Source organism: Ursus arctos, unplaced genomic scaffold, assembly GCF_023065955.2.
Source record: "Ursus arctos isolate Adak ecotype North America unplaced genomic scaffold, UrsArc2.0 scaffold_10, whole genome shotgun sequence".
NCBI classification, from domain to species: Eukaryota; Metazoa; Chordata; class Mammalia; order Carnivora; family Ursidae; genus Ursus; species Ursus arctos.
In genome coordinates this window covers 73,398,213-73,417,010 of record NW_026622764.1, presented here as the reverse complement: position 1 = coordinate 73,417,010, position 18,798 = coordinate 73,398,213, and the positions used below count along the sequence as shown (strand labels likewise).

General features: G+C 44.2%; 1 protein-coding gene across 2 annotated transcripts in view; it reads right to left on the bottom strand.

The window, feature by feature from the left end:
* The window catches only part of SPATA13 (spermatogenesis associated 13), a 330,909-nt gene that overhangs the window by 180,073 nt on the left and 132,038 nt on the right, over nucleotides 1–18,798 (bottom strand). Inside the window, exon 1 of one of the 2 annotated variants that reach the window (XM_057309632.1) lies at nucleotides 5,730–8,364. The exons of the other annotated variant lie outside the window; for it this stretch is intronic. Coding sequence (XP_057165615.1) covers nucleotides 5,730–5,792 — 63 coding nt within the window. The 5' untranslated portion in view covers nucleotides 5,793–8,364. Of the gene's footprint in view, nucleotides 1–5,729; nucleotides 8,365–18,798 lie in introns of those variants that run through there. 2 annotated transcript variants of the gene reach the window in all.

Here is an 18,798-nt window from a genome sequence, read left to right as displayed (position 1 = left end):
TGGACGGTCTCTCTTTTTAGCTGCCCCACCTGGACTTTGATTTCAGGCCTGCTGTGCAGAAGTCATGTTTTAAAATAACATAAATGGTCATTAGAGGTTCTCAGTAGATGGATGGCTGGGGGCCTTGGGGTGACACGAAAGAGGGTTGCTGCCATCCTGGTGTTGAGTTAGCACGGAATCTGCAGCAGCCGCATGAGATGGTCGCGCTACTGAAACTGTACTGTAACCACTTATCCATCATCCTAAATAAAGAAAACGATTTGGGGGCACCTGGGTGGCTCAGTCGGTGAAGCATCTGCCTTCGGCTCAGGTCAGGATCCTAGAGTCCTGGAATTGCGTCCCGTGTTGGGCTCCCTGCTCAGCGGGTAGATTGCTTCTGCCTCTCCCTGTGACCCTCCTTCCTGCTTGTGCTCTCTCTGTCTAAAATAAATACATAAAATCTAAAAAAAAAAAAAAGAATATGATCTGATTTTGGCTGGCAGAAAAAGTAAAAAAGTTTTTAGGTCACTTGCTTTCCTACCAGGTTTTAAAGATCAATAGGTAGTAAAACTGTCATTGTATTGGAAAGGTAAGTACGAAATTAATCACTCCAGAAATGACGTAAACTAAAGGCTAGCCTTTAGTAATGTTTTCAGTGGGAGGTAAGCAGGTTCTTACACAGTAGGGCATTTTGATGCTTACATCCTCCTTGAATACATTTCTTTTCTTCTCTCACTCCCAGGGATCCTGTTTCCAAAACAAGGCTGTAGGTCCACATCAACGGGGAGCTTTAAGAATGAAGATTCCTGGGCCTGGGACCAGCTAGTTTGTAAAAGCTTGGTTTGGGACAGGGACGAGAACAGGCTCATTGGTAGTAAGCTACCGGAGCCCTGAGCAGCAGCCAAGGGACCCTCCTGATTGCTCTGTCCCGCTATCGAGTTACTGCTCGTTTATCCCTCTCTTCAAACAGCTACCCAGAAACCTGGAAAATCTGACCAAGCATTGAGGTTAGAATCAATGTAAGTCAATGCTTTAGAATATTTTGAAATCTTTACAGAGAAGGTTAGGTAAGTTCCCAGGGAACAGAACAGGCAGAGACAGAGGTCAGAACAGGTCCCGGATGTCATTTTGTTTCCATGGCTTGACAAGTGCACATACATAGATCACCCCCCAGAGTATGGGGAAAATGCCAGATTGACATGGAGGAGTCCAATTCTATGGGCAAGACTACCTGTCTGGAATGGAGCCCTACAGTGTTGCCTGTTGAGGGGCATTTTATTCTCTTGATACCCTGGGACCCTAGAGTTTGCAACTGATATGTTAGCGGTTCTGTCAATCCAGAGCCTCCCCCTACAACTTCAAAGAGAATCCCAGACACCAGAGACCACGCGCAGCAGGGGCTGGCCCTCTGACTACAGAGCCATTTACAGTCATTGATTTAAGTGCTGTTAGTTAATTACACTGTCATTTTGCCAAGAGAGGTAGAAGTACTTGGATGCGAACTCAACTCAGAACAAAAAGGAAGGAATGAATAAAGCCATAACAGACTTGATGCTTTTCTGTTTTGTCTCCATCTGTGATGTGCAATTTAAATCATCATGCTTTAACATTACATTCAAAGCAAATGTTATGTTTGCTCACAAGTCAATATTTTATGCCCTTTCCGGAATCGGATTACTGTTCAGCAAACACTGATTGGCACATCCTATATGTGCGGGGATTGACTAACGCTTTTTTGGAAAACGACTGTAAAGGGATCTAAGCTGAGCTTGAAGTGACTTGTCACAATGGCTTTCATTTCTTGAACCCTTCCTGAGCTGGATATCTTCTCTTTCCTTCCTGGGTTCACCCTACAGTTTCCCCTTCTCCAGCCTGCTGTGGCTCTAATGGCTGGCCCATATGGACTACATCCAGGGCCTCCCATGCCCTCGGGCTTCTGGTTGGGTTTGCACGATGGGAGCACAGCCCAGACTGGAAGGAGGGAAGGAGGGAAGGGATTGAGGTCAGGCTGGAGGCGCTGTGGGCTGGCTGCCCTTGACTAAAGGTCATGGCACCTACAAGGCTACCCTCTCTTCCCGCAGGTTCTGGCAATGACCTCTCTGGTCCCCTCTCTGGCCCGGAAATGGTGTCCCCACTGTTACCGCCCCTGGTAAGCTGCCTTCTGCCTTTGCAAATAACTCCGTTATGAAACATTCTCAAGTGTCCCCCTTTCCTGCCATGCTATGACTGACTAGCATTTCTCCTGAGATTTTAGTATTATTTAATTAAGTACTCAAATAACACAATGAAGTAAGCATTACTAACTTTACAGACCCTGGAACTGAGTCTCAAGCAAGTTGGGGATTTCCTCAAGGCCACAAGTGAGATAATGGAAGTGCTGGCATTCCAACCCATTTCTGTTTGGCTTCATAACCTCTGGTCTTCCTATTATAATCTCGGAAGAGAGAGAAGCTTCGTGGTACAGATTAGCGAAAAGCTGCCAAGTTAATAATGAAAATAATAGGTCTATTTTTTGCCCCCTCTCCCCTGTTCCTGTCCAGGGAAACTCCAGAATGAACACTGTCACCGGCTTTAGAAAATGACTCAAGTCCAACATTTACGGAGGAGTAATCTGTCAGTTTCCCCAGCTGCTTAAAGCATGGCAGTCATGAGGCAAAGACCTGACCTCAAGACCCTCTGTCTCTAGTTAGGTTAATGCTGTGGCAAAATGGTTCATAGGCCCCAGGCTGCATCCACCTCTAGATGCCTCTCCCGGACCCACACCACAGCAGCAAAGGCTCTTGACATCCTGACGGCCCTCTTGACCTGCCCCCATCCCTCAAGGCGGCCCCTGCAGCACAAGAGGGCAGAGAAGGGAGAGAACTGCAGCAGGATCTTACAGTAGACCCCGGGGCTGGAGGAAAGGATGCCCTCCTGTCATTTCCAGGCTGGGTCAGAGGGAAGGTGCAAGACTCATCTGCCTGAGACAGGGTACCTGCTCTCTCCCTGCCTCTCCAGGAACCACCGGGTGGGCCTCAAGCAGAACCCAACAATTGCTCACAGCTGCAGGGACATTCATCTCTGGGAAAAGGGAGCATGTGAAATCCACATTCCAGAGTTGGCTTCCTTTCACCTCTTATTCATCCTTTAGTGACTCTGCCAATTAACTGACCAGATGTTTATTGAGCATTTACTATTTTCAAGAAGAGTGCTAGGCTTCCCGTGTCCTTCTCCTGCCTTTTGGCGTCTTTCTCTTAGGTTAGCCAAAGCACTTCTGCCATTTTCCTTGTTCCTCATCTCCAACATGACCTCTCTCTTCCTTCCTACTCCCACAGGAGAAACTCCCATCCCTTGAATCTTGAAGATCCTGGCCACGTATGAAGAAGAAAGTCCCTAGTTATTAATTCAGCCAGGAGGACCTTACACCTACTGGATGTCTAACTGGCAACCATTACAAAGAGTGGGAGAAAGTCGGTTGCTCCTTGCCTCCCTCTACAGATCATTTGCATTCTCTATCTGTGCTGAGGAAGAAATGAAAAGGAGACGTTTGCAGTGCACCTCCTCCCCCTTTCCTAACCTGATCACTCACCAGCTTCTGTTAAAGAGGCAAATCACTTTTTCTATCACCCCTGTCTGCCCTCTGCCCCTTCCCTGGATCCTGAGGCTCCAAATGTCCCTTCCAATTTTCTTTTCCCAAAGCAATGAGGAGATTCTTGTTAGGAATGAGAAGATGCTTCCCTACCCTGTGTCAAGGGTCCTCTCTCCCCACTTCTGTTAGAGGAAGCAGCTCCCTCATCTGGAGCCTACTTAAAGATTCCGAAAGAGGTGGGTTCTGAGCCATCAAACACCAGCCCCGGAGCCAATACCTTTGTGGCCACCTTTACGTATTGTGCAAGCTTGAGTTATGAGCAGATACTGGGAGCCTTACAGTGGACACAGGAAGGGAGGAGCAACAGGGAGACAATGGAGTCATTGGGAGCATAGGGTGGAGAGATCCTCGGAGCCCTCCCCTTTGCCTCCACCCTTTCTTGCCCTATGAGTTTCAGTTCCTTTTGGATCCTTGGCCCCAATGAGGGATTCATTCTCACAAATCTGGGCAGACAGGCTGGAATGAGAAAGAAAAAAAAAAAAAAGACGATAATGTTGTAGTAACATCTGGTCCCACTGCAAACGTTTGGACAAGTCTTTGGAGAATGTTAGAAACTAACAAAATGGGCCAACCGGTGATTATATAAAGATGCAAATAAAAAGGCAAAAATTGGTGTAAACCCCCTCTTGTTTGTTTCAGGGGACAAAAGTACGATGTATACAATACAAAACAACCAAACAAAACTTGGAATGTTTAGTCAAATGGTTTATTTAGCTTTTGAGGCAGTTGAGTGCCCAATATTGTTAGACTTCGAACAATCCACTCCCAGGATGGCCATTTTCACCAAAGTCTGTGAAAGAGCACAGCCTGAGAGGGGAGAAGATCCCATACCCTGCTGCTGCCGGCCAAGGCAGGGCCAGCATTTCCTACCCCCCTCCTCTCTCTGTTATTTCAGACCTAAATAAGGGCTGCCGGTCTAGACCGGGTCTTGAGAGGGTTGTCCACAGCCTGCCTCTCTGGGTAGTCTGCAGCTTAGAGAAAAAAGGGGCCATGGTCCTCCTAATCTGATAGATGGGGAATGAGGGATTCTGCCGCAGCACAGATAAAATATCCAAAAATTTAACTCTCCGCCCCCCCCCCCGTCAATTTCTTAAAAACCAAAGACCAGTTAATCATTGGCTATTTTCTAAGAACTCAGGTCACTGCTTTCTTTGGTGAATGTACAGGTGATTTGATGCGTAATAGACTTCGCCTCTGCAAGCTCTGCTTGGCAAAGGAGGCTGGTCGTAACTGGTGACAGTCCAGACACATCCCGCCCCTCCGTGCCCGCGCTGGTGCGGACCTGCCCGCCCGGCCAAGAGCGGGAGCCACAGCGCATCGCGCCCCACCCAGGGTCCGGCGGGCGGCGGGGGAAGTATCTCAGCAGCACGGGCACTGGAGCCTTCCTTTCCCATAACCAGTTTGCCCCGGTTATCTCAAAAGCCCAAACAGGAAATTTGTTAAGGAATTAACAATGGTTATCTCTGGGTGGAGGAGTTTTAAGTGACTTATTTTCTGTTTTAAACATTCCCCCAGGGGGCCTTCATTGCTTTTGTAATGTTTTAAAAATAAAAAAATGAAATATAAAAAAGCAAAAAAAAAGGGGGGGGCGGGGCGGAACGACTCCTACTTCCTCTTTATCCCTTGTTATCTTGCAGTGTCTGCCCCAGGAAGTTCCCACAGTCAGTGTCACTCTTTGGTTCAGGACGGGGCAGCACCGAATTCCCATCTGCAGGTAGAACTCGGTGAACTTTCTCTCGTCACACGTTTGGTCCTGTCTCTCCTATTAAACTCTAAATGCCCAGTGGGCAAGGATTCCAGGACACGGGAGCTGAGCAGTCCGTTCGGCTGCTAAATACGCACACAATTGTTTTAGCTGGTACTTTGATTCTGATTTTAAGCATTTGTAGTAATAATAACAAGAAACTTTTGTGGAGTATTTAGGCCAGAATCTGCCTAAGCACTTCATAAGCATTAATACTCCTCGTGGAACTGAGTACAACTACGATCCCCATTTTATAGGTGAGGAAACTGAGGCAGAGAACAATGTAGCAATTAATGAGCAGCAGAGCCAGAGTCTGAATCCAGTCCAACCCCAAAGACCATGTTCGACGTGTAGCAAATGTACATAAACTTCACTTACTTTCCTCGAGGCTCCTACTGCAGCCCTGCAGGGACAAAGGCAAGGAAAGAGCGCTGACGCCATAAATCTCCCCAGAGTCTAAATAACAACAGGACCACAGTGAGTAACCTAGGCGACTCACCCGGAGAGTCTCATCTGCAAAGGCAAAGAGCCTTTCGCATTCTGCAACGTTTCCTTGCCATCACACACCAATTTCTTGACAATCATTAACTAGGAAATTAAACAGTGGAAGTAGAAGCCTGACTTTTACAAAGGCGGAACAGACGGAATCCCAGGAGTTTGCGGGGAGGGAGGAACAGACGGAGGCTGGTGTTCCCGACTGCCTTAGTGCCAGCTACGGATCACAGCAGGGTTGGATCCGATCCGTCTCCCACTAAAGACAGCTGGAATAAACAAATCAACAGAACAAGGGGCCATTTGGTGATTGTTTCTAGTTGCTATGTTGTTGGGGGGGAGTAAGTAAGGGACTACAAGCTGTTTGAAGAGCACTTCAGCATTTGATCCATACTCGTCAGGCTAACAGGAATTCTGTCTAAACAGCCTGGTATTTCCCAGCAAGACATTTTCTCAGAGCATTGTTCTAGTGACCGAGACAGGTAGTTTATCTGCCCTGCAAGCCTGTCCAGTTGTCTTGGGCTTTTGAGGTCGCCTTCCCCAGCTCTGACCAGTTGGTGGTGGTTCAGCTCTCAGGAGAGCTGTTGATAGTGAAGACGGGAGATAAGACTCCGCACTGCGACAAGTTCAGATTCTTGGCTGAATGAAAAGGCACAGACTGGGAAAAACTTGCAAAGAGGTTCTGTTTCTCTGAGTGACTCATCGGCTGCTTTTGAAGGACCTTTTTCTAGTGACAGCTGCTCACAGCAAGCAAAGGTTATCATGACGTTCACCGCAGTTGGAGCAAAAGGAGTCTCTAGAAGAGGTTCTGATAAATGCCCCACAAGGTGATTTCCTAGATGTCTGGGTCCATGAGAAAATGTCTAGCAGCTGCTGAGAAAAAAAATGAGTATTTGCAAATGCAAGTTTGGTCAATGTTTTTTTCACTCTCAATATCAATTTGAAAGCTTTGCTGTTGAATTTGTGTAGAATTTTCTTCTTTCAAAATGGTTCTGGGTTTATTTTTGTCAGGGATTTGGTAAGAACTTGAAATTGATCACAAAAAAAGAGAACACTGCCCTGGGCTTTTAGCGTTTCAATTCAACCCCCCAAACATCTTTCCTGGCCTGACCACACACTGGCCACGTGACTGTAGGCTAGCGACTTAACCTCTCTCTCCAAGGCTCTATGGTTCTCTCCGTAAGATGGGAATGCATGTTGGTATCTCCCTGACGGAGCTGTGAGAATTAGATGAGAATCTTTGTAACGGACTAGCTCATGGTGAGTCCCAAATAAAAGTTCTCTGTAATGTTGCTGTATTGTCCTTTATCCAGAGGCAATTATGTGCCGGGCACTAGGCCAGGGGCTAGAGATGGGTGAGACCGTAGTGTGCCCCCTCCTCTCAAGAAACAGACAAGCACAGTGCTTCTGAAGGTCTGGTCCCCGAGGCAGCAGCACCAGCATGAACATGGACTTGTTGAAGATTCAGATGCTCGGCCCCACCCCAGACCCACTGACTTCGAACCCCTGGGGGCTGGGCCCTGCAATCTGCCATTTACAAGCCTCCAGATGACACTGGGACCGCTGAAGGCTGAGAGCCATGACAGAATGAATGGGACACATCTGATGTGTATTTGGTAATGATTCTATGTCTCAGGGAATTTAGTTTCCTGTCACCAGTGCCATGATCACTACTAGGAGAGGTACCGGATTGACCCAACTCATATTCGAAATTAAGTTTGGGGCTCTGCGGTATTTTCCCATTGAGGAAAATACTCAAGTGTCTTTTTAAAAATGCACTTATTTTTACCATATCAAAAGTACGGACCAAGAGGACCTTCATGATCATTTCCTTTTCCGTGGTCCTTCAGGGCAAAACGTCCATCTTCTCCCCTGAGAGAATGTCTCTAGAAACTTCTCGGTCAGTCTCCAGGACCCAACCTGGGCTGGGTTCAAAAGCAAACCAAGAAAAGTTTAACTAATCTTGAGCGCCTTCCCCTAAAGCAAAAGTCAAAAATGGGAGAAATCATGTGAATCTAAAACATAAAAATGTGACTGATGTGGCTTTGTTCTTGAAGCAATGTAGCAGCCAGTCCACAGCCTGATACACCAGGAGAGGGGCACTGGAGGGAGGCCCCCGGCCCTAGTGTGTGCTGTTCCTTCTTTTCTGTTCACTAAATGGTCTCCTGAGGTAAAAGCACTATATTCCTGTGTTGAGGTAAAGCAGTGACTTGCTACATAAACACACACACACACACACACACACACACACACACACACACTGAATGCCTTCATATTTGTTTCCAGTCAGTTCCAACACTGAAGGAGCAATGAGGAAAATTCACTATCAGATTCGACAGACCACCAGAAAGACGAACAACAATCATCCTTTTGTAGACTTTCAAGGACTGACTAGCAGTTCAAAAGCTATTCCAGCCCAAAGCTATTTCTGGAGACCATGCTGGTCTTGTAGCACGTCTGAATCAGAAAACCTAACCAAAGTCTACATTTGCCGCATATGAACTGTGAACTTCTCAAGTGAGCCCTGTGAGAAATTAAATTATTCTTCCATATTCAGACACGTAGAAAACATTTTCGTGACTTAAGCCATCCGCGTGAAAGATCAAACCCATAACCACAGAGAATGCTTTGCAAACTTACAACACCTCCTCCATCCTTGAGCTGCTGTTTATATAACTTGCTTTATTTTTTTGTTTTACTTAAAAAAAATAACAGAGTAACAGAAGTAACTTATTAAACACTCATTAAAAAAAAAAGAGTTGATGTCACCATTAACAATGGTTTGAAGCAAAATAACTTTTGCCTAAAATATTTGATAACTGAGGTAAAAATGTTTTGGTATACGCACAAATTGGCTTACAAAACTAAAACTTAAAATGGATGTTGTCCAGATGACCTCTGTAGGAGGGTTCCAGGAACACGTTAGGGAAGAGAACCAGGAAGGACCTCAGAGACAGCTTCTGTCCCGCTTCCTGGGAGATGCACCCAGCCACCCAGGCCTCCAGGAAGTCAGACTGCCTTTCCTGTATGTCATCACAGTAAGCAGCCCATCCCGTTAAGTGGCATCTGTCAGAATGAACTACAAAACAGCAGAATTCTAGAAAGCACTCAAGGATATCTGAACCATAAAGAGGAGACCTTAGAGACAGAGTGGCGGGAAGAGCATAGGAGAGTAAATGCGTGGGTGAGAATTGGCAGCAAGAGCAGCCAAGATCAGATACTACAACGAGACACTGAAGAACCTCCAGAGAGAGTCGGAGCCCCCAGCCCAAGGGGATAAGGAGCAGAGAGAGCCTGCAGATCACGAGTGAGAAAACAGTGTAGGATCGAGACTTACAATAAAGCTGCAGTAATTAAAGCAGTATGGTAAGAACCACAGAGACAATCAGACCAAGGGAATAAATAAGGACTCCAAAATCGACCCCTGTTGATGTGATAAATTGTCTATGGTGAGGTGGTAGGGAAACATCCTGGTTAGAAACTGGTAGGACAGCAAACCACATGTAAGATCTGTAACGAGCTATTTGTGTTTAATGGATCAGAACATTTAGTTCATTCATTCAACAAACATCGGCTGTCTTTTTTGGTGCCTGGTACTACGCCAGGCGTGCAATTGCAAAGACAGATAAGACACGGTGTGCCGGCGCTGACATACTGGTTGGAGATAAGACATGTACGGTTAATTATAACACAGCATGGTAAGTACTGCAGAGCTATGAAGTGCTGTGGGAGCAACAAGAGCAGAGTAGCCAACTGACCTGGCAAGTTCTGGCGGGGTTTTCATTGGGGGTAGAAGAAGTTTTGGCCAAACCATATGGCTTTGTGTGCAATGCCAGAGGAAAAGCCAACATGTCCTCACTGGTGTCCTGCCATGAACGTGGTCACAGGTCTGCAAGAAGGCACAGTGGAAAGGAACACAGAAAGGTAGGAACGCTGCTACTTTAAGTAAGAGCATCCTGGAGGCCAAGGAGAAAAGTGTAACCAACCATCTGCACTGTTGCTGCTAAGTGATAGAAGAGGAGACCCAAGAACTATCACTTAGCAAGTCTTCCAGGACAATAATCCTTAAGTAATTCAGAATGACCTAGAGAGGGGCACCTGGGTGGCTCAGTCAGTTAAACCTCTGCCTTTGGCTCAAGTCCTGATCTCAGGGTCCTGGGATGGAGCCCCGCTATGGGCTCCCCACTGAACTTCTCCTTCTCCTGCTGCCCCTCCCCCTGCTCACGTGTGCACGCTCTCTCTCAAATAAAAATAAATAAAATCTTTATCTAAAAACTGATTTCGAGAATGGAAAAAGTGAGAATGCTCCTCCACTAATCGGAGAAATCTTGTAAAACCTTAATAACATGATAACTCTGATAAAATCATGAGTCAGTCCGGATTAGGAATATGAAGGCAAAATAGAAGAAATAAGATATTAGCAAATAAATCTCAAAAATGTATTTTAAAAAGCTATCATTATTGTGATAGTGTTGTATGGTGACAGATGGGAAGTACACTCGTGGTCAGCAGAGCGTCATGCATAGGCTCGCGGAATCACTAGGCTGTGCATGTGAAATTAACATAACATTGTGTGCCAACGATAGTTCAGTAAAAAAAAGAGAGAGAGATATGATCAAATAGGAGTTGTAATAATAGTTTCATATTAGAAAATTTATATGCAATTCACCTCATTAAGAGATAAAGCGGGGGAAAAAAAGTATGGTTCGCTAAATACAGCAAAAGTATTTGAACACTGATTTCACCATAAAAACTGTTAGTAAACTAGGAGCGCAAGCAACGTTGATGAATTTTATATAGGGCATCCATCAAAAACCTAGTGTAAATATTGTATTTAAAGATAAAATATTAGGGGGCGCCTGGGTGGCATAGCGGTTAAGCGTCTGCCTTCGGCTCAGGGCGTGATCCCGGCGTTCTGGGATCGAGCCCCACATCAGGCTCCTCCGCTATGAGCCTGCTTCTTCCTCTCCCACTCCCCCTGCTTGTGTTCCCTCTCTCGCTGGCTGTCTCTATCTCTGTCAAATAAATAAATAAATAAATCTTTAAAAAAAAAAAAAATAAAGATAAAATATTAGGAGTTTTCCTTTTAAAGAAAATAGCAAAGATACCTTATTGCTACATCTTTTCAAAATTATAAAAGTAATCTAGCCAGGAGAATAAGACAAGAAGAGGAAAAGAGAGAAATAAAAATTTAAAAGGAAGAGACAGCTGTCATTACTCACAGAAAATTATAATCTAAATTAAAAAGACCAAAAAACTGAGATTTACAATGTTCTTGGATGGGAAGACTCAATATCACACGGAGGGCAATTTTCTCCCGAATAATCTAAAATTCAGTGCAACTTCAATCAAAAGTCCAACAGGATATTTTGAGGAAGTTTATAGGCTCTTAAAATGGATGTAGAAAGTAAAGGACCAAAGACGACTTTGAAGAAGCAGTGAGTCTGACTTGTCTTATTTGAAATGAAAACTTATAATAAAGCTGTAGTAATAAAGTGATATGGTAATAGAAGGGGTGATTAGAGCAGTGGAATAAATGGAGAACCCAAAATGGCCCCATGTTTAGTTGATAAGTTAGTACTCGGCAAGAGGGCATTAGAACTTAGTAGAAATAATCATACCATAAATAAAAATAATTCTAGCCAAATGGAGAAATAACTAAATGTTCAAAACTGAAACTTGAATAAAACTTTTAGAAGCAAGTAGAATGTACGTAACAGTGGGGTTGAGGAAAGAGAATTTTGACAAGACAAATAAAGCACAAATGATGGAGGACAAAAACGATAGATTTGGTAGAGCCCCCATGCAAGGGTGGATTGCAGGCGGCAAGATCCATGTCAGAGAGAAAATAATGGGCTCCTGAAGTAAAATACTAGCAATAAAGGCAAAATATAGTCCATTTTGTTAGAATTAGAAATATTTTTTCCCTAGTCTCTTTTTTTTTATTCTTATTAAGAAAGGAGTCAAGAATTATGTTATAATCACAGATAATACAAATGTATTCAGTCTTTAGCAGAGGTCCAGCAACCTTGGTGGTAGCTTACTCAAGCCTTCACATCCTTACCTGAAGTTGGTTATTGACCGGAAAGATTTACCCTTCCTTTGTGTCATTTGCTTTACGGGCTATAAAATTATCATCGTATTATCATACATTAAATATTTATTCCTAAAATAGCTTGTAAGCCCGTCACCAGCAAGGATGTGTTTACTTCATTCTGTGTCCCCAGGATCTAGCACAATGCTCGGCACCTGGTAGGAGCTCAGTAAATGCTTGATGAACAAAAACTAGAAATTTATCCCCAAACTCTGCTTCTCCCCCACAGTCCTCTAGGTCTTAGCAAAGTGTAGGCCCAGATCAGGGGGGTAACAAATCCTCAGTGCTAATGCGTTTCAAGGGAAGCTCATGGTCTCTACAGAAGCTCAGGAAGGTCCAAGTGTGTGGAGTTGACCCACAGACTTATTTCAGTCTTAAGTGAGTTTGGATCTAGTTCCATCAGTCTTGGCCCTGAGATGCAGTCCACTCCTCAGGGTCGTTCTCACTTTTCCCTTATTCCTGTAGATGCCACCGGATAAAGTGGACCCATTTCCCTCCCTTCCTTTCCCTCTCCTTGAACAACTCTGTCAAACCTGGAAGAACTGAGGGGGCTCTAGGAGAGGCAGTCTTAGCCAGCAGGAGAACATGGCTGCCTGGATTCTATATGCTCCAATTCTGACTCCTCCCACTTCCTCTGTGGGCCCCCAGTACAGGTAAAGAAACTGAGTGCCATTATTCTTCTATAGCTGGAATCACATAGTTAACAACACAGTCAGCAAACAATGAAAATAAGGCATTTTTGCCTGTCAAATTTGTGAATTTAAAAGTACAATAACATCCAGGGTTGGAAGAAAATTAGTACTAGGATTGAATGGGAGTGAAATTTGATATAAATTTTCTGTAAAGGAGTTTCACAATGTGTATCAAAAGCCTTACAAATGTGCAACCCTTTGATGTAGTGATCTCACTTGTAGACATGTATTCCCAGGGGATGGTCCGCAATGTCCGCAGATGATACTAACAAATATATTCACTGCAGATTAGTTTACTAGAGTGAAGTTTACAAGCAAACTAAATGCCCAGTATTGGGGTGCTGATTAAGTAAATTACAGTCTATCCATATAATGGAATACTGTGCACACATTTAAAAAGATAATGATGATGTAGGAAATACTTCAAAACTTATGGCGAAGTGGGGAAAGAAGCCATGAAAGGGTGTGTATAGTGTGAGCTCTCTTTTTCAAGGTTCCATAGGTTTTAGCTCCGATTCAATATGGCTGACTCAGGACAAGTACCTCATGTATATGTACTGGAGAGGGGACTGTCATCGGTGGGAGAGAGATTTTAAACATTTCTGGAAGGCAAAGCAAATGCAAGCATGTTGTTGCTTAAAATTGAGTGGAGTAGGGGCGCCTCAGTGGCTCAGTCGGTTAAGCACCTGACTTGGCTCAGGTCATGATCCCAGGGTCCTGGGATCGAGCCCCACATAGGGCTCCCGGTTCAGCAGGGAGCCTGCTTTTCCCTCTCACTTTGTCCCTCCCCCTCCTGCTCTCTCTCTCTCTTTCTCTAATAAATAAATAAAATCTTTAAATAAAACAACAACAACAACAACTGAGTCAAGCAAACTGCAGCCCAGCATACTCACAGGAGGGAGTGAGGGAGTGGGGAGAGGGAGCCAGTTTTTCTGGCAAAACCCCAGGGAAGCTCTGGGCTCGGGGCCAATAGGCTTACAGAGTAAGAACAAGGAAAGGTGCTGAAAAGCAGGAACAAATTGGAAGTCTGCCCACAGAGCCACAGCACGTCTCCCCTAGTCCTGCGTGCTACTGGAAAGGAGCCGGCATTTACTCCCCAGCTCCAACAGGAGGGTTCTTCTAAAGAGAAATTAAATGAACCGTGGAGGGAGACTTCCCGCTGGAAGGGTGAGTGTCTGTACAAACTCACCAGGAAGCAAGGCCCTACATTCAGCAGGCCCTGCCCCAAAGGCAGACTCCCCATTGAGGGTGTGCCTAACAGAGAGGCAGTGCCTCACATCCAGAATGATTAACTGAGGCCTTTATTCTGACATATCAACAGGTGACTTCTCACTGAGGGGTCAAGTTCAATGTTGAAGAAACAGGAAATGGAAGTTTCAGTCTAGATACAAAGGTGGGAAGGTAACCAATGGAAGGACAGAACATAGTAGTGGTTAAAAATGAGAGAAGAACTAAGGAGAATGCAAATGAACCTTTTCATACCAGACACTCAGAAGATACCACTGGAATTGATATATTAATGTATCAGTCAATGAGCAACTGATGAGTTACGAGAGTTTCCACCGAAAGGTCTAACACAGAAATGACTACAAGGGTTTCCTCTTTCCTACACTGATTCTGTTTTTTATTTTTATTTTTTTACCACGTATGTATACAGCTTCAATAAAATTTTGAAAGTAAAGGGAAGAAGTGGGGTGCCTGGGTGGCTCAGTCCTTAAACGCCTGCCTTTGGCTCAGGTCGTGATCCCAGTGTCCTGGGCTCGAGCCCTGGGTGGAGTCCTACGTTGGGCTCCCTGCTCAGTGGGGAGTCTGCTTCTTCCTCTCCAGCTCCCCCTGCTTGTGTTCCCTCTCTCGCTGTCTCTGTGTCAAATAAATAAGTAAAATCTTAAAAAAAAAAAAAAAGTAAAGGGAAGAAAGTGCATATAGAGATTATCATTGGGCTTTTCTATTTCTCATGTGGAATTCGGAGACATGTTAATATAAAAATGTTGGAGTCCTCATCGAAGTACCTTTGGTGAGAGGATGATTTTTCTCTATGAATTTCCAGAAATACAGAATTGACATCACTTATTTGTAGCTTTTTCCAAGAGAGTCAGCGTACTTCATTCAAAGGTAGTACATTTACTTTTGCTTTTATTCCGTACTAGGGCCTTAGGTTGGTTGGTTGGTTGTTTTCAGCTTGGCAAGCCATTTTCCTGGCTTCTTGGGACTACACAGTAGTGGTTTTGATTATGAGCGCTCCCGTCCCTGGGTCCAGCTTTCATTGTCGCTGTGCACATAGGACATTTTCACCAGCACACCAGGGACCTGGGACTAAACAGAGAGCCGGGGCCTCAGAATGTTTTGTAGTGAAAGGGACACTTTGAAGGAATATCTGAGCACCCAGCCATTTTGTGATCTCATATTTCATTCTCCTCCTTTACTTAATATATCTGCTTTAATTTCTAGTATTTCCTTCCCCCGATGTAGTTGTAAAAGCTTTATTTATTCCCTCCACTATTCTGGCAAGCGTCAAGCCCCTCCCTTCCCCCTTTTTTTCTCCCTTTATCTTCCCTTCATGTTTGTGCCTAATCTGAAGGTTCCCAGAAATATTGTTTTCAGAGAGGAAATGCAACTAAAATCCTATCAGTCAATTCCTCAAATGTTCAGAAGGGTCCACAGACATTAGCACGTGGTTACCTTTTGAATTCACGTTCCCACATTTGTTCAAATGCACTTGATCCCCTTTATCTGGAATCTGTAATGAATTTAGGAACAAGATTTTTCTTTTGTTGTCTCTTTCTGTACAAGATTACCTACCATGCCCATAGCTTTTAGCAGGTCCTTGGTTTTATACCTGCAATGTGGAATCTCTGTAACGTGGACATGGCCCTCACCTTGAACCTGTTTGTGAAGTCTGCTCCAGAGGGAGAGCCGACTCTACGGCCCCAGCACCAGCACAGTCCATGTTGGAAACGAACAATTATTGACTTGTTGCTACTTAGACTCAGTGAAACACAATGCGCGTGTTGTTCTGTGAGTGCCACTAGCTGACTGACCCACTGCTCACTGATCCACCAACAGGGCTGGTCTCTGCTGCACAACTGCTCACGTGAAGTGAGAGGAAGTACAAGAAACCAAAAAATCAGTCAGGATTCCCACCAACCTCAATGGCGGAATAGTTCACATTTTCGTATATAAAGAAAAGTTGTGTGTAGAGAAAAAATAACTCTCAGTTTCTAGCAGATGGAAGATGGGGAAGATTTCTGTTAATTGGTGTTAACCACAGACCCAGGGGCTTAAATAACAGAAATCTATTTTCTCCTAGCTCCGGAAGCTAGGAGTTCAAGATCAAGGGGTCAGCAGGGTTGCTTTCTTCTGAGGCCTCTCTCCTTGGGGTGTAGATAGGCCATCTTCTCCTTATGCCTAAAGACCATGTGTCTTCCTTCTGCGTATGCACCTGTGTCCTGATCCTCTTTTCTTTCTTTTTTTTTTTAATTTATTTATTCGACAGAGATAGAGACAGCCAGCGAGAGAGGGAACACAAGCAGGGGGAGTGGGAGAGGAAGAAGCAGGCTCATAGCGGAGGAGCCTGATGCGGGGCTCGATCCCATAATGCTGGGATCACGCCCTGAGCCGAAGGCAGACGCTTAACCGCTGTGCCACCCAGGCGCCCCCTGATCCCCTTTTCTTAGAAGGACACTGGTCATATTGGATTAGGGCCCATCCTAATGACCTCACCTTAACCTAATGACCTTTTTAAAGACCCTACCTCCAAATACAGCCACATTCTGAGATACTCAGGATTAGGACTCCCACATATGAATTTGAGGGAGAGGAGAGACGTAATCCAGCCTGGAACAGAGAGCTTTCATGTTCTTTACATTTCTATCCTTTCCATTTCTATTCTCCTAAGACACATTCTCTGTAGGCTTATTATTAGCTCTTATTTCATATACCACCCATTGTTTTTTCCATTCCTCAACATGTATTTATTGAGTTTCCATAATGCCGTCTTACACTGTGCTTGGTGCTGGAGACCCCAGGGTGACTCCTGCCACTGAGCAGAAACTGACATGTAAAAAAAAAACCGTAACAGGCCAATAAATACTGTCATGGAGGTTTGAATGACATTTTGTGGGAGCTCAGAAGACCACTGGCTTCCGTCCAGGAGCAAACAAGTTTGAGCAGAGAAGATGACAAAGAAGAAGCTCTTAAAATAATGAATATGAGATCATCAGGAAGAGAAAATGGAGGTAAGATCATTCTAGAAGACAAGACTAGAAAATACAAAGTACAGAGCATTGAAAGTATGGCATAATCTTTGGGTGTAAGCTGGGGGGCTAAAGACAGGGAGGAAACAGAAATGAAGCTGGAAAGCTAGGTTGGAGCCAGGCTAAGAAATCAGGACTTTAGACAGAGAAAGCCAATCAATATTTTAACACATTAATTAACTAATAAATTAATATTAAAATATAGGTTTCTGAGCACCTATGTGCAAAGTACTGTTTTTACGTTATGTAATAAGGCAGAGGCTCAATTAATTGCCTTGCCGGCCAGACTCTTTAACTCATCAATGACAGGACCTTTATCGAAGACTTCATTTGCATTCCGTATGTCCCTATCATCATCACTATGAGGGAATAAATGAGTTTAAAAAAAAAGGGAATCCTTTTCTTCCTCAGAAACTATTGTCTCTATGCCTAATATCTGTCCATGAAGATCAAGATACTTGCATATGTAGACACATAGAAAACACTTTCCCTTACATGTATATTTAAAGGAAAGTTTTGTAAGAATGGGTAGATTTATGCTTACTTTAAGTATTTTCCTCAAAACCCATTTAAATACTGGGTAGACTAAATCACTTCTTCATTTTACAGAACAAGGATCTCTTTAAATTAACATTAAGTGAAATCAACTGATCCTTTTTGTCAAACGCCAAACTCTCCCTAAAAAGGTTCTGTTCGATCTTTATACCATTCAACAAAACAATACTACTCACCCTAAGGTGAAATTTCCCTACTGGAATTTTCTTAGCATTTATATATGTGGTGGACATTCTCAAACTTGTTATATATTGCTAACAGTTTCATGTGAATAATTTCCCTTATAAAATCACTAAAAGTGGGGCACCTGGGTGGCTCAGCCGGTTAAGCATTTACCTTCGGCTCACGTCATGATCCCAGAGTCCTGGGATTGAGCCCCACATTGGGCTCCGTGCTCCGTGGACAATCTGCTTCTCCCTCTGCCACTACCCTGCTTGTGCTCTCTCTCTCTCAAATAAATAAAATCTTTAAAAAAAATCATTAAAACTACATTTTATCCTCCCATTGCCCACAGGGCCTGGCGTACAGGAAAATAATAATGACAAATATGGTATATAGTGCTAGATAGTTTATGTATATTTGACTCATTTAATTCTTATAATCACCCATGAGGTACGTGCCATTATCTTTATTTTAAAGATGTAAAAACGGAGGCATAAAGCTGTCAAGCAACTCGCCCCAAGAACCATGGCATGTAAATGGCAGGTGGGATTTGAGCCGAGTCTGACTGTAGAGTCTGACATCTTGATCCTTGTTATGCTAGTTAAGACAGTTTCATAAATATTAGTTTATTAATCAGTCCATCATCTGAACCCCTGGATTGTGATAGGACCGATTCTGCCCTGAACTCACGCAGCTGCTGGATAAGAAGGCAGCAAAGTGTTGGGCTCATCGGACAGTGCCTGGCAATGCATTCCACCGCCCCGGGCCCCACAGCTCTTTCTCGGAGCACAGCTGTACAAGGTCAAAAGACCTGTGTGTGTGTGGCTCTGGGAAGCAGGGGAAGAGACAATGTCCTGCTTTCTTCTCCCTGCGCACCAGCAGACACATCACCAAAGGGCTTTTGTTTTTATAAACATAGCTCAAAGAGAATATAAATTGAGAATGGTGGTTATAATTAAGTTTTATTTTTTTTCCTAAAACTATGAAGGGTAGATATAATTAATAATAATAGCAACCATTTATTGAAACCTACGGCAGGTACTAGGCCAAGTGCTATACTGCATGGTCTCGTTAATCTCTGGGGCAACCCTAAGCAGTAGGGACTCATCTCCCACTTAAGAAAGTGAGGCTCAGAGGCTAATGCCAAGCAGCTGTACACAGCAGAGCCCTCCTCTCCCTCCTCCCCTCCTCTCCCCCTC